At 45.7% G+C, this 14,381-nt stretch overlaps 1 protein-coding gene across 5 annotated transcripts in view; it reads left to right on the forward strand.

Moving 5' to 3' along the window:
- LOC138215306 (diacylglycerol kinase beta) overlaps positions 1-14,381 on the forward strand; it is a 127,013-nt gene that overhangs the window by 97,029 nt on the left and 15,603 nt on the right. For 4 of the 5 annotated variants that reach the window (XM_069177393.1, XM_069177392.1, XM_069177391.1 and 1 more), the window contains one exon: positions 1,322-1,523. The exons of the other annotated variant lie outside the window; for it this stretch is intronic. In XM_069177393.1, coding sequence (XP_069033494.1) covers positions 1,322-1,523 — 202 coding nt within the window. The remainder of the gene's footprint in view (positions 1-1,321; positions 1,524-14,381) is intronic. 5 annotated transcript variants of the gene reach the window in all.

The following is a 14,381-nucleotide window of genomic DNA, read 5'->3' on the forward strand; positions in this document are numbered from 1 at the left end:
TCTTATTTCAACATGTAAATCCTGACACAACTTTCAAAAATACAGTTTCATCTAATGGTCATTCTAGTTATTGTGCGACTTGTGAAGGTCTGAATATTTTGGCTGAAGAAACTTCTGCCCGAACAGCTGAGCTCCTGGCATTGGATAATGAAATGCACTGAAAACAGCAGCACATCAAGGATATATTTTCAGATTCATTTGTCATTAATATGTCTCAGCTGGACACTGGATCATGTGAAACTGAGCATGTGCGTTACCTGTCACACGCTGCTCAGCTACAGCTCATTGCATGTGTGTGTCCACACCATCGACTGTATAAGGAAGTGGCTGTACCTTCCAGGTCTGAAAAATGGTTTTGATCCAGAAGTGTCTTAAGCTGCAATACCAGCGAGTGCCACTAGAGGTCGGCTCCAAAAAGCCTCCGGCTCCATAGACTCCCATTCAACTTCTCTCATCAAATCCAAAGTGAATAAAATGTGTCCATCAGTTATCTCGGTGTTGTTAGCTAAAGTCACTCCTTCTTATTAGTTTTCTGGAGGTCCATCTGAAAATAATCCCTCATTCATTGGAAAAGAAGATTCAAAAAGACCTGTTTTTGGGGGCGTGTTTGTTTGATTGACAGGCCTGTGGTGCAGTCAAGTTACAGCTATCGGTGGGCGGGACGTAGTATCGTCAGGTTTCCAATCAGATCAGTCAGATTCACCGCTGGCTCCTCCCCCAGCTCGTCCTAATATCAATCAGTTTCTCTTTGATAACATCGGAGGTGAATTTTTGAGGTCCGACAAGTGATGAGTTCTAACCCAAAAGCACCTCGTGGTTTTTGTTTATCCTCGTTTATAGCGAGACCCAGAGACAGAGGAGTGATAAAGAGAGCAGCGGAGAAGACCCGCCCCTCACCTGGTGAAGGGTCCTCATGATATCACCACAGCATGCACTGAGTTTCTGCTATGATCATACAGTACAAATGTGATCACACATGAATACCCTGAATATTTTGGCTGGGAATCATGCGTGAAAAATAGGCGTCGGTTCCATTTTATAAATGATGCACCGCACACGTCTCATGGACGCCGACATGAAATGAGGCCACACAGGCAGCGTGTTGCAGGCCTACGACTGCATTACAAACTACTACCACCTTGGTGTCAGTCATTCTGCAGCTTCACTGCGAACACAGAGGAAGAATCATCTGTATTCAACTTTTCCAGTCAGAGATAAACAGATTATGAAATGAAATCTGGTTGTATTGTGTTTCTTTTTGCTCATTTCTGTTTTCCTTATTATTTCTGTCTTTTCGTCATCCCTCCTGACATATCCTCAGTGCGATGGGATCATCTTGGACCTCAGCAACACTTCCTTAGAGGGCATTGCTGTGCTCAACATTCCCAGCATGCACGGCGGCTCTAACCTGTGGGGTGAGACAAAGAGGAGGAGGAACTACAACCGCATGAGCAAGAAGGTTCCTGACAGGTTGCCAGCCACCATTGTCACCGATGCAAAGGAGCTCAAGTTCTGCATGCAAGGTGAGTGAATAGAGATGAATGGGGGCACATCCTCGTAGTGATGAGCTGGAAGCAACATAACAACGGACCTACCTGTTACCTGTTTACATGAAGCGACCACAAAAGGCTGAGCACTGTGGCATAAAAACAACATCCAAAACAAAACCAATTCAGGGTTTACGATATTCCTTCCTGTAGCTGTTTAAAGCGAGTGGTGATATGTTCCTCGGGGTCTGAAAAATGAGGCCGATACCGAAGTGGCTTAAACTGCAATACAACAGAGAACATCTCAATAAAATGTGTCCATCAGTTATCTCGGTGTTGTTAGCTAAAGTCACTCCTTCTTATTAGTTTTCTGGAGGTCCATCTGAAAATAATCCCTCATTCATTAGAAAAGAAGATTCAAGAAGACCTGTTTTGGGGGGCGTGTCTGTTTGATTGACAGGCCTGTGGTGCAGTCAGGTTACAGCTATCGCTGGACGGGACGTAGTATTGTCGGGTTTCCAATCAGATCAGTAAGATCCACCGCTGGCTCCTCCCCCAGCTCGTCCAAATATGGTCACTTCCTGCTCCAAACCGCTCCGAACTAGCAAGATGGTGACAGACAGACTCTGAACTGGAGGATTCATAACGTTCACAAACCAACGATGACATCACTGATGGTTGATGACATCACTGATGGTTGATGGTTTACGACCTCACTGATGGTTGATGACCTCTGATGGTTGATGACATCACTGATGGATGATGGTTGATGACCTCACTGATGGTTGCTGGTTGACAACCTCACTGATGGTTGATGATTGATGACATCACTGATGGTTGATGGTTGGTGACATCACTGACGGATGATGGTTGATGGCCTCACTGATGGTTGCTGGTTGATGACCTCACTGATGGTTGCTAGTTGATGACCTCACTGATGGTTGATGGTTGATGACCTCACTGATGGTTGCTGGTTGATGACCTCACTGATGGTTGATGACATCACTGATGGTTGCTGGTTGATGACATCACTGATGGTTGCTGCTTGGTATTAAAGCATAACTTCAGTCTGTCCCTACATCTCTGATCTAAACCTTGTTTCCATGGAGATTTCAGTGCTATACTGAGGCAGACTAGATGACAGTAAGTGCAAAAGGACAGAAACAAGGAAGACATAGGAGGCAGAACTGGTGAATAGTGAGTTTAGTGTGTTTGTAGTTGATGTGTTTTAAATGCAGGAAACATTAGAATAATCATATGTGATGTCGATATGATTTTAGCAATACTATAACTACTCCACATTATTCTGGATGAAGGGACACTTTGTGAATTTTGTTAGCAAACAGAGGGTTCTGCCGATAACCTTTTCAAAGTCTCCACAGACAGCCGAGGGTTGATGAGAAGCAGCTGAGAGGACTGAAACTCTGTTGCTCGCTTGTTTGGGGGCAACAGTCATTTTTTATTCCCCGTGAAATCAAAGCAAAAGGTTGATGTCTTGACATAAAAGAACTTCCAACGAAATGGAGGAAAAGTTGCGCGTTGCTGTATGATTTCATTCGCTTTCAGTCAAAATCTCTCTCCATCCACATCCCTTATAAATATCACATTTTTGGGGAGTTTTTTTGTCTTGTATTATATTGTAAGACAATTTTTATTTTTTTTTGGATGAAAGTCTGTTCCTTGTTTTAGGAAAAGAAAAGCCAGAAATATGTGTTGTTCCTGGGTTTTGGATATTCGACCTGATTCCAGGCACCTGTGTGTTGTTCAATATAGATGGACAGACAGACAGACAGACAGATAGATATCTATCTCAACCTGTGAGAACGGTAACGTATTCTTTTGAAGGGAGCTTCCCACACTGAATTCAGGGTTATCTTGGAATAGGATTGAGACTTTAAACTTAAAAAGGAAAGCTTCTTATAAAAAAGGTTTAGCCAACACACTAGTGTGATTACAATTTAACAAAAAAACTCCTGGTCATTCCAAAGCTGCTTATTTGTTGTCTTTTCTTTGCTAGCTTGCTGACCTTAGCTGTGGGTACGTCCACTTTCAGGAGATAATTGGTTTTGTTTGGAGTTGTGTGAAGCGTACAGGTGAAGCGTACAGGTGAAGCGTACAGGTGAAGCGTACAGGTGAAGTGGACAGGTGAAGCGGACAGGTGAAGCGCACAGGTTAGGCGTACAGGTGAAGCCGGCAGGTGAAGCGGACAGGTGAAGCGGACAGGTGAAGCAGACAGGTGAAGCGCACAGGTTAGGCGTACAGGTGAAGCGGACAGGTGAAGCCGACAGGTGAAGCGGACAGGTGAAGATATGACATAAGTACTCTACTGTGTTTTGGATCTGCCCAGGAGGCCTCCTGATCAGGTGCCCAAGCCACTGCTTTCGGCACAAAGCAGCAGTGGCTCTACTCCAAGCTTCCTCCAGGTTTCGGAGCTCCTTGCCCTTTATACATTTTCTTGAAATGGATTCATACAATTTTTATCTAAAAAAGTGCCAGTATTGAAGTCAAGGGGTCAGTCCCAGTACCGGTATCAAACATTTTTTAACTGATATCCCACATGCAGCACTCTCAGCGATGCATCAACACAATGGTCTCTCCCCACCACACTCACTCACCCGATTTGACTCCCTGCGGCTTTTGTCAGTTCACCTAATAATTTGACCAGAAAGTGTTATGTGTGCTGTTTGCTCAAGTTTCAGCTACATGTTCAAATTGCAAATAAGCATGTATAAAAAAGTCACAATAACATTTTTAATAAAGGTCTTAATTTTAAACAGCTGACGTAACTTGGAATTTGCAGTCTCTTAACTTTTTGATTTTCCCTCAGATTACTTAAAATAAATCCACATTGACTTTTGCTTTTATACAAACTGGTCTCCTGGGTGAAAGTCCTGTCTTTGATGTGTCCCGCTACCCCAGCCCTTTGTCAGTTCAGTTCAAGTGTTCTGGATCCACAGGACCAATCAGTCCATATGTCCAGGTATTTATAACCACAGAACAAAGAGAAGAATTACTACACACCGTACTGTGCACACAAACAGACACACAACTTTGTATCACGGTACGTGCCAGAGCATTTGCAGGCATTGACGCCATTCATGTTGTAAATCTTTGGCCAGGTTTTAACTCTTGACCTAAATCCAACACAGAAGCCTCTTAAACAAGTGAACTCAACAAACTCATGGGATTTTCCTTATCTCATTACACAGACTGACCAGAAAAAAAAACTTCTCCATTGAAATACAATCCAACTTACTACACAATACTTCACTGAAATGTTTTTAGTCTTTGTTGGAGTCAGAAAGGAGTTGTTGGTGTTGTGTTGGAAGTTACTCCACATCGAATGAAAGATCAATATTGATAATTATACAGCAAGTGGTTCTGACCCAGAGATCTGATTGGTCAACTGGATATCTGGAACATGCTCAAATCATCATGACATCACACCCTGCTCATCACTACAAATATCCCTCCACTTCCTCAATGGGAAAATAGAATTAGAATAGAGTTTCATATAATATGTAATATAATGTAGTTTCGACTTGTTCTAGGTCTATTAAATGACCCATTTGGTGAAGTCGGGTCTCTTTTGGTCCTTTTTGGTCGCTCTGAGCACCCGTACCGTAACACCACGGATAGTCACGCACTTACAATCCTAGCGGCGGCTAGCTGGACCGGTTTGGTTTGAACACATGACACGGTGGTAAAATGTTAAAAACACATGAGTCCATGGATATCTTTGTTCATCAGATATCTTTGTTCATCAGATATCTTTGCTCCTCAGACATCTTAGTTCATTAGATATCTTTGTTCCAACCAGACTGAGCTCGCTGAGCAGTTTAGTGTTTCTATGTTCTGTATTTATTCAGTTGGAGACTAGAAATCCTCTCTGTTGCTAGGTGGTTGCTAAGGGTCGGATTACTTCCTGGAGTAGTAAACATCACATACATTACATACGGGTCTACTGACGGGACTGATTGTTTTCCAGTTGTTCGTCATACCCCATGTGTTGTCATGGAAACGCTAACAAAAAGTTTTATATTTAGAGAGTGAATTGCTCCACAGTATGAACACATGTAGATTACATGTTTTATTTAGTTGGTAACTTGTTGTATAATCTCAGTATTACACTGGAGGCTGTTTTAACCTCATTATTGGCACTTCGGTGATGCGGTCCGGACCGAGGCGCTAAAGCGTTAGAACACACCCTCTCGTGTAATATTGATCAATCATTTATAGTAACAATCTTGAAACCACTGCTGAGTTGTGGATAAAAGCAGATACTCAGTGCCTTGAATTTGTAATACTTCATCCGTGGGCCACATGCTCACTCACCTTCGTGATTCCTCATTCAGCGACAGATAGTGTTCCTTAACAGACATTTCTTTCAATAAAAATCTTTGAGAATATCACTTTATATGTTATATTTAAGAATTGTTAAGCTAGATACTTCCATCCTATACATACATGGATATTAGGGAAAGTTTGAGTACAATATCTTAATTCCCTGTTGTGTATGTCAGCACCTTTGTGATGGAGTTTTCTCTTCGGATTTATCTGTTATCAAATTAATATCTCCTATTAATGCTGGTAAACATGACTCGGAGCCGAGTGCTCTCGTTTCAGAGTAGCTATGTGTGCGTCCATGCTCGGTGTGCATTTTTGTGTCTCTGTGCCTTCAAGTGTGTGTTTGCTTGCTGCTTTCGCTGTCTATGCATGGCTGCATGTTTATCATACAACTAACTGTTTATGGCAGTTTCTTTCTCTGGCACAATAAACTAAAGCTTTTAAATCCATTTGCTGCAGATAATTTAATCATCCAGGGTTACCCAGAGAGAGAGGGAGAGGCCAGGGGCACTTCTGACCTCAGTGATGACACTTCAGTCCTCTGTGCTCTTCTTTTGTTCAGCATGGACTCAGCTGCCGACAGAGCCAGACCCACTGACACAGTGGATTGTAACCTGTAATTCTCATACATCAATTGTACCATTGAGATCTAAACATCGGCACACGTGTTAAGACGGAAAAAGTTCCTGCTAAACTGATATGGCAGGTAAAAGATGTATTTATAATAAACAGAAATTAGATTTACAAAAATCTGACTGCTGGACTGTGTCTATGTTTATTTACCCCAACTTGTACCAAAAATACAGACGTAAGCAGTAACCTAGCTTGCCATGTGAACAACAGTGTTGTGGAAATGGCATGTAAATGTGTTTTTGCTGTGATAGCTATTCCTCCACTCATATTTTCTTCTTCTTATGTTCATGAATTGGAATCATAAAACTTAAAGAGCATAAAAATATTTTTCAAGATGGGATACAGCCCGCTGTGTAAACTGTAATTAAAAACAGAATGCAAATCATGTAAACCCATATTTATTTGAAAATAGACCAAAGACAACATATCAAATGTTGAAACTGAGAAATTCTATTCTATGAAGTGTTTTGAATTTGATTCCAGCAAAAAGTTGGGACAGGGTCAACAAAAAAGCAAAAAAAAGAATAGAAGACCTGGTTTGACATCTGACAACTGATCAGGTTACCATGGCAACAGATCAGTAACATGATTGGGTATAAAAAGATGATTTCAGAGAGGCGGAGTCTCTCAGCAGTGAAGACGGGGAGAGGTTCACCACTCTGTGTTGGAAAATAGTTCAACAATCTAAGAATAATGTTCCTCAACGTAAAACTACAAAGAATTAGTGGATTTCATCGTCTACGGTTCATAATATCATTAAAAGATTCAGAGAATCTGGAGAAATCTCTGAACACAAGGGACAAGGCTGGAAACCAATATTGGATGGTGGTGATCTTCGGGCCCTCAGGCAGCACTGCATTAAAAAAACACTATTCTGGAGTAGAAATCACTGCATGGGCTCAGGAACACTTGTGAAAACCATCGTCTGTGAACACAGTTCATCGCTGCGTCCACATATGCAGGTTAAAACTCTCCAAAGAAGAAACCGCTGTATTGACTTATACAATTGTGAGAATGGTTCATTACACTCTTGGACCTTGATGTTAAACCATTTCTTTCACTTTGTTTCTGGTCATCTCTCTCACTACTGTCTCTATTAAAGGCATTTATTTAAAAAAAAAAAAAAAAAAAACAATCACTTCTTACTCTGTCTGAACATCTTAAAAATTCAGCTTCACCCAAATTACACTCAATAACTGAAATTGCAACAGAGCAACAGTCTGCTTCATACTTGGCAGCGTTATTCAGTAGTAGGACGTTAATGCAGTTGTTTCCAGTTACGAGTTGTGAAAATGTAGAAACTTTACAGAAACTACAGTCGTAACTCCAGTAACATGTCAGTGATATCAGTTTGTTTGGTCTCTTGATGTCAGAGGTTCACCTGTTGAGAGGAAGAATATTAAACACTGTGTCCAAACACCAATGTACAATGATGACACCGGTTGTTTTGTTGCTTCCATACAGTATTTTTACAGAGCAGGAAATTACTATATTTGGATGCGATGGGGAGGAGCGAAGGGTGGATCTGACTTAATCTGTCTGAGAACCCGAGGACGCTACACGAGCATGTGTCAGTCAAAACAGACATGCTCCCAAACATACTGCTGTTTGAGGCCAAATTACAAATTAATATGGTTGATTATTTTCAGATGGATCGCCAGAAAACTAATCAGAAGTGGCAAATTTAGCAAAATATATAGTAAAAGATAATTTGCTGACTTCATATTTGATGAAAGAAGTTGAATGGGAGTCTATGAAGCCAGTGGCTTTTTGGAGCCGACCCCCTAGCGGCCCTCAGTGGTATTGCACTCATTAATATTTTACAGATTACTCAACAACTGCAGTACATAGTTACATTACTCATTACATGTCTGTTATGAGTTTTGACTCCAAGATGTCAGCATGAAAATAATAAACAGTCCCTGACCTCTCCTGCCTCATGACATCACAGAGGTTGTGAGCAACAGAAACGTTGGTTGGTGAGAACTTATTCTTCCAGCGCGATCACCTTATGAAATGCAGATGTTGTGTAGTGTGAACCAGGTATTACTAAATCTGTGTACCTTCTTGTAACCCCGACCCATACCTGAATAAGAGGCCATGTCTGGTCCTGCCAGCTCTCCCTTTGACACCGACGTGGAGATGATTGGGGTCTCTGACTACCTCACTAGTTTGCCCCCAATCCACGTTTGTACCTTTATGGTGACGTGGAAGACGGCAAAACATCCCCTCCAGTATTTCCTGGCAGTGGTTTGTACTGACCATCATTAGTGAGCTGAGCCCTGGTGACGCCATGCAGCTCTCCAGAAGTCCAGAACACACAATGACTGCAGGACATAAAGCCACTACCACAGCTGGCGGGTGATCTCGTATGACTCATTCCTGAAAACATTATAAAATGCCAGCGACTAGCCACTTATGAAGTCATAAGGTCTAAAGCCGCACCTCACGGAAAATGGGACATGTAGTAGTTTTAGCATTGTTAAGTTAAGATAAAATAAAATAAGGTAAGACTTTATTAATCCCGCAGGAGGGAATTTTAGTTGTCACAACAGTTTAAGAATACAGGGACGAAAAAGATAAGTACACAGAGAGGAAAAATATAAAAGAATAGAATAAAAAACGATTTATTTATTTTTAGGAAAATGTAACAAAAATATACAACAAAATGTATAATAAATACACGCACAGGCAAACTATATAAACTAAATAAATAAAAATACACCTTGACCAACACATTGAAACGTAAAGAAAAAAGATAATCGATGCGTGATAAAAAAAAAAAAAGACAAAAAAAAGTTATTAATTGTTAATTCCCAGAATATATTCTATATGGCAGTTATTTTACATCAGTGATATGGATTGCTTTATGTGTGATGTGCATAGGTTATATAAATACAGTACATATTATATTATATAGAGTAAATGTACAGAAAAATATATATAAAATAAAATGTTTAAGGTATATAAAGAGAAAATAAGTAGTAACAATATTCTATTAAATATGGTAACGTGTGTATATATATATATATATCCTCTCCCTTCACTGGTTACCAGTAGCCCTTATCCATTTCCAAACATTGGTACTTCGTACCGTGCTGTGAACAGATCGGGTCCAGTCTACATCCATGACATGGTCCAACCCTACATCCCAGCCCATTCACTCCGCTCGTCCTCCTCCTCATCCTCCTCCTCCTCCTCTACATCCAGGACCTTAATGATGGAATGAGCTCCCCAACGACATCAGGACAGCAGAAACTCTGAACATCTTCCACCACAAACTAAAAACACACCTCTTCAGACTTTACCTTGAATAGTAGAACTTTAGTATCTTAACATGGAACTTACTGATAGAACTTTGTAGTTTGGCTTTCTTGAAGAAATTGTATTTTCTTGATTCTTGTTGTTCTGGTTTTAAACCCTCATGGTTGAAATTAACTTATTGTAAGTCGCTTTGGATAAAAGCGTCAGCTAAATGTAATGTAATGTAAAGTGACAGTGACTCAGTTGAAGCAAACCTATTCCCATACAAGTCTTTATCATCCTCTTCCATCTTCAGCATGAATGGCAGCACTCAAATGCCACACATGCAGCTTCCTACACAGCTACAATGTCGGTGGTGTCGGTGGCCCCGGTGTTGTCGGTGGCCCTGGTGTAGTCAGTGGCGTCGGTGGTCCCGGTGTTGTCGGTGGCCCCGGTGGTCCCGGTGTTGTCGGTGGCGTCAGTGGTCCTGGTGTTGTCGGTGGCCCCGGTGGTCCCGGTGTTGTCGGTGGCCCCAGTGTTGTCGGTGGTCCCGGTGTTGTCGGTGGCGTCGGTGGTCCCGGTGTTGTCGGTGGCCCCGGTGGTCCCGGTGTTGTCGGTGGCCCCGGTGTTATCGGTGGCCCCGGTGTTGTCGGTGGCCCCGGTGTTGTCGGTGGCCCCGATGGTCCCGGTGTTGTCGGTGGCGTCAGTGGTCCCAGTGTTGTCGGTGGCCCCGGTGTTGTTGGTGGTGTCGGTGGCCCCGGTGTTGTTGGTGCTGTCGGTGGCCCCGGTGTTGTCAGTGGTCCCGGTGTTGTCGGTGGCCCCGGTGGTCCCGGTGTTGTCGGTGGCGTCAGTGGTCCCGGTGTTGTCGGTGGCCCCGGTGTTCCCGGTGTTGTCGGTGGCCCCGGTGTAGTCGGTGGCGTCGGTGGCCCCGGTGTTGTTGGTGGTGTCGGTGGCCCCGGTGTTGTTGGTGGTGTCGGTGGCCCCGGTGTTGTCAGTGGTCCCGGTGTTGTCGGTGGCCCCGGTGGTCCCGGTGTTGTCGGTGGCGTCAGTGGTCCCGGTGTTGTCGGTGGCCCCGGTGTTCCCGGTGTTGTTGGTGGCCCCGGTGTAGTCGGTGGCGTCGGTGGCCCCGGTGTTGTCAGTGGCCCCAGTGTTGTCGGTGGTCCCGGTGTTGTCGGTGGCCCCGGTGGTCCCGGTGTTGTCGGTGGCCCCGGTGGCGTCGGTGGCCCCGGTGGTCCCGGTGTTGTCGGTGGTCCCGGTGTTGTCCGTGGCGTCAGTGGTCCCAGTGTTGTCGGTGGCCCCAGTGTTGTCGGTGGTCCCGGTGTTGTCGGTGGCCCCGGTGTTGTCGGTGGTGTCGGTGGCCCCGGTGTTGCCGGTGGCCCCGGTGGTCCCGGTGTTGCCGGTGGCCCCGGTGTTGCCGGTGGCCCCGGTGGTCCCGGTGTTGTCGGTGGCCCCGGTGTAGTCGGTGGTGTCGGTGGCCCCGGTGTAGTCGGTGGCGTCGGTAGCCCCAGTGTTGTCGGTGGCCCCGGTGGCCCCGGTGGTGTCGGTGGTGTCGGTGGTGTCGGTGGCCCCGGTGGTCCCGGTGTTGTCGGTGGCCCCGGTGGCGTCGGTGGTCCCGATGGTCCCGGTGTGGTCGGTGGTCCCGGTGTTGTCCGTGGCGTCAGTGGTCCCAGTGTTGTCGGTGGCCCCGGTGTTGTCGGTGGTCCCGGTGTTGTCGGTGGTGTCGGTGGCCCCGGTGTTGTCGGTGGTCCCGGTGTTGCCGGTGGCCCCGGTGGTCCCGGTGTTGTCGGTGGTGTCGGTGGCCCCGGTGTTGTCGGTGGTGTCGGTGGCCCCGGTGTTGTCGGTGGCCCCGGTGGCCCCGGTGTTGTCGGTGGCCCCGGTGGTCCCGGTGTTGTCGGTGGCATCGGTGGTCCCGGTGTTGTCGGTGGCCCCGGTGTAGTCAGTGGCGTCGGTGGCCCCAGTGTTGTCGGTGGCCCCGGTGTTGTCGGTGGCATCGGTGGTCCTGGTGTTGTCGGTGGCCCCAGTGTTGTCGGTGGCCCCGGTGTAGTCGGTGGCGTCGGTGGTCCCGGTGTTGTCGGTGGCCCCGGTGTTGTCGGTGGTCCCGGTGTTGTCGGTGGCCCCGGTGTTGTCGGTGGTGTCGGTGGCCCCGGTGTTGTCGGTGGTGTCGGTGGTCCCGATGTTGTCAGTGGCGTCAGTAGCCCCGGTGTTGTCGATGGCGTCGTTGGCCCGGGTGTTGTCCGTGGCGTTGGTGTTCCCGGTGTTGTCGGTGGCCCCAGTGGTCCCGGTGTTGTCGGTGGTGTCAGTGGTCCCGGTGGTCCCGGTGGCGTTGGTGGTCCCGGTGTTGTCGGTGTCCCCGGTGGTCCCTGTGTTGTCGGTGACCCCGGTGGTCCCGGTGTCGTCGGTGGCCCCGGTGGTCCCGGTGTTGTCAGTGGCCCCGGTGGCCCCGGTGGTCAATGTTCTCAGGAACCATGTGTAAAACCTAGGAGTAATAATGGACACTGGTTTTAAACAGATAATAAAGTCTGTTTATTTAAGGTCAAGCCCTTTTTATGGTTTAATGATTTTGTCAAAGTTATATCTGCTTTTATCTCATCCCACTTGACTCGTGTGGGGTTCTTTATGTTGGTGTTGGCCAGGTCTCCCTCTCACACTGACGCTGCACTTTGTCTTTGAACAGGAACACAACATTGAGAGCACATCTTACCTCTACTGGCTCCCTGTACATTTCAGGATTGACTTAGTTAGGATTGGATTTGATTAAATGAGCTGGCTTAAAACCTATCTCTGATCTAACGTCCTGTCAAGGTCACTTGATTGGCCGAAAATCAAGGTTGAAGCATGGAAGTGATCGTAGCCTTAAAACTCTGGAACAAGAGGTTAAACTGGCCGCTTTAAAAACTCCCTGTTTTTAAATGTAAAACACCTGGTTATTATTTTACTTTTAACTCAGTGCAAGAATGGATTTTCTTCACAGTTTAATTGTTATGGTCTCATCGATTTTATTGTCTATTAACAGGCAGTACAGTTGTAGAGTGGAAGGTTGTGGGTTTGAAACTGCTGGTTGGTTCGAGGCCTTCCTGTTTGCATGTTCTTCCTGTGGCTGCCTGGCTGACGAGCTGGGGGAGGAGCCAGCGGTGGATCTGACTTATCTGAATGGAAACCTGACAATACTACGTCCTGCCCACCGATAGCTGTAACCTGACTGCACCTCAGACCTGTCAATCAAACAGACACGCCCCCAAAAACAGGTCTTCTTGAATCTTCTTTTCGAATGAATGAGGGATTATTTTCAGATGGACCTCCAGAAAACTAATAAGAAGGAGTGACTTTATCTAACAACACCGAGATAACTGATGGACACATTTTATTCACTTTGGATTTGATGAGAGAAGTTGAATGGGAGTCTATGGAGCCGGAGGCTTTTTGGAGCCGATCTCTAGTGGCAGTCGGTGGTATTGCAGCTGAAGACACTTCTGCATTGGCCTCATTTTTCAGAGCTGTCCATTTTTATACACACTCTGGTGTTCAGGATGAAGTGTAAATAATGGACGTATGAATCGTCTTTTAACTGGTCTTTGTGGTTTTATCAGGTTGTTCAATAGATTCTGTTCTTTGGATTGTACAGCACTTTGGTACCAGGTTATTGTTTTTATAAAAATGTTGCTTTCTAAATAAATTTGACTCTAGAATTTGAACATAACTTGGTTGACACTAGCAGTGCGTTAGTGTTTTAAAAACCTGCTATTTCAGACATGCTCTGTCCCTCCTTCGTGACTCGTTTGTTTTCTTTCCCTGTTTGTCCGACGCTGTGACCCCCCCCCCCCCACCCTTTCCCACACACACACACACACACTGCTCCTCATCGACCAATTATACCCCCCTGCTCTCTCCCGCCCCTCCCCTTGCCTTCGCTCGCTCCTCCTTCCAGCCCCCTGCCTCTACAGCAGTAAAGCTATGACACACCACAAAGGAGGCTATTTCAGGCCAATCACATCCACATATTGTTTTCTTCTCACAACAGAAACAGCAGACAAGGATGACTTTGGTTCGCCCGTACCAGCGTGTGTGGCTGGAAATAGTTTGTGTGTGAAGCTGCTGAGTTGTTGGGTGGATGTGGAGAGCAGTCGGCCTTCCAGTGATCCATTTACTCAGTTAATGAATGACAGCTCAGAATCGCTTTCACTCAGTTGGGAATGGAAAAGATGACACGATGCATTTCTTAAAACTTTTTCAAAACCCAAATGCTGATATACAATGTTTGGTTTTTTTCCAGTGATTCTCTTTTTCCCCATCGAGAAAAATTTCTCATGACAGTTTGTTTCTGGATGACAGAAATGTAGCAGTGAAGCCTTGTCCAGGCGAGGGTTCGGCAGCATGGTGTGTGCGGTATTTTTGTACTGGATCATAGTAACATAGTGTTCTTTGTCCAACGGCCAAGTGCTCTCCCCTGTACCTTCACCTCCGCTGGGGCTGGCGAGGTGAGCTGCAGCTCCTTTTGACCATCTGCCATGACTCGGACCACCCTGAGACAATAACAGGCCGGAGGGTGAGGGAGGAGGGCAGGATGGTGGGGGAGGGGAGGCGGGGCAAGTGGGCAGAGGAAGGATACACAAATATATCTGCTCATAATTATAACCCAACACCTCAAGCTGATGCACACTGACGAGCAGCAGC

Source organism: Embiotoca jacksoni, unplaced genomic scaffold (genome assembly GCF_022577435.1).
Source record: "Embiotoca jacksoni isolate LCO1_2020_lvr unplaced genomic scaffold, fEmbJac1.0.p SCAF_72, whole genome shotgun sequence".
In the NCBI taxonomy this organism is placed as follows: Eukaryota; Metazoa; Chordata; class Actinopteri; family Embiotocidae; genus Embiotoca; species Embiotoca jacksoni.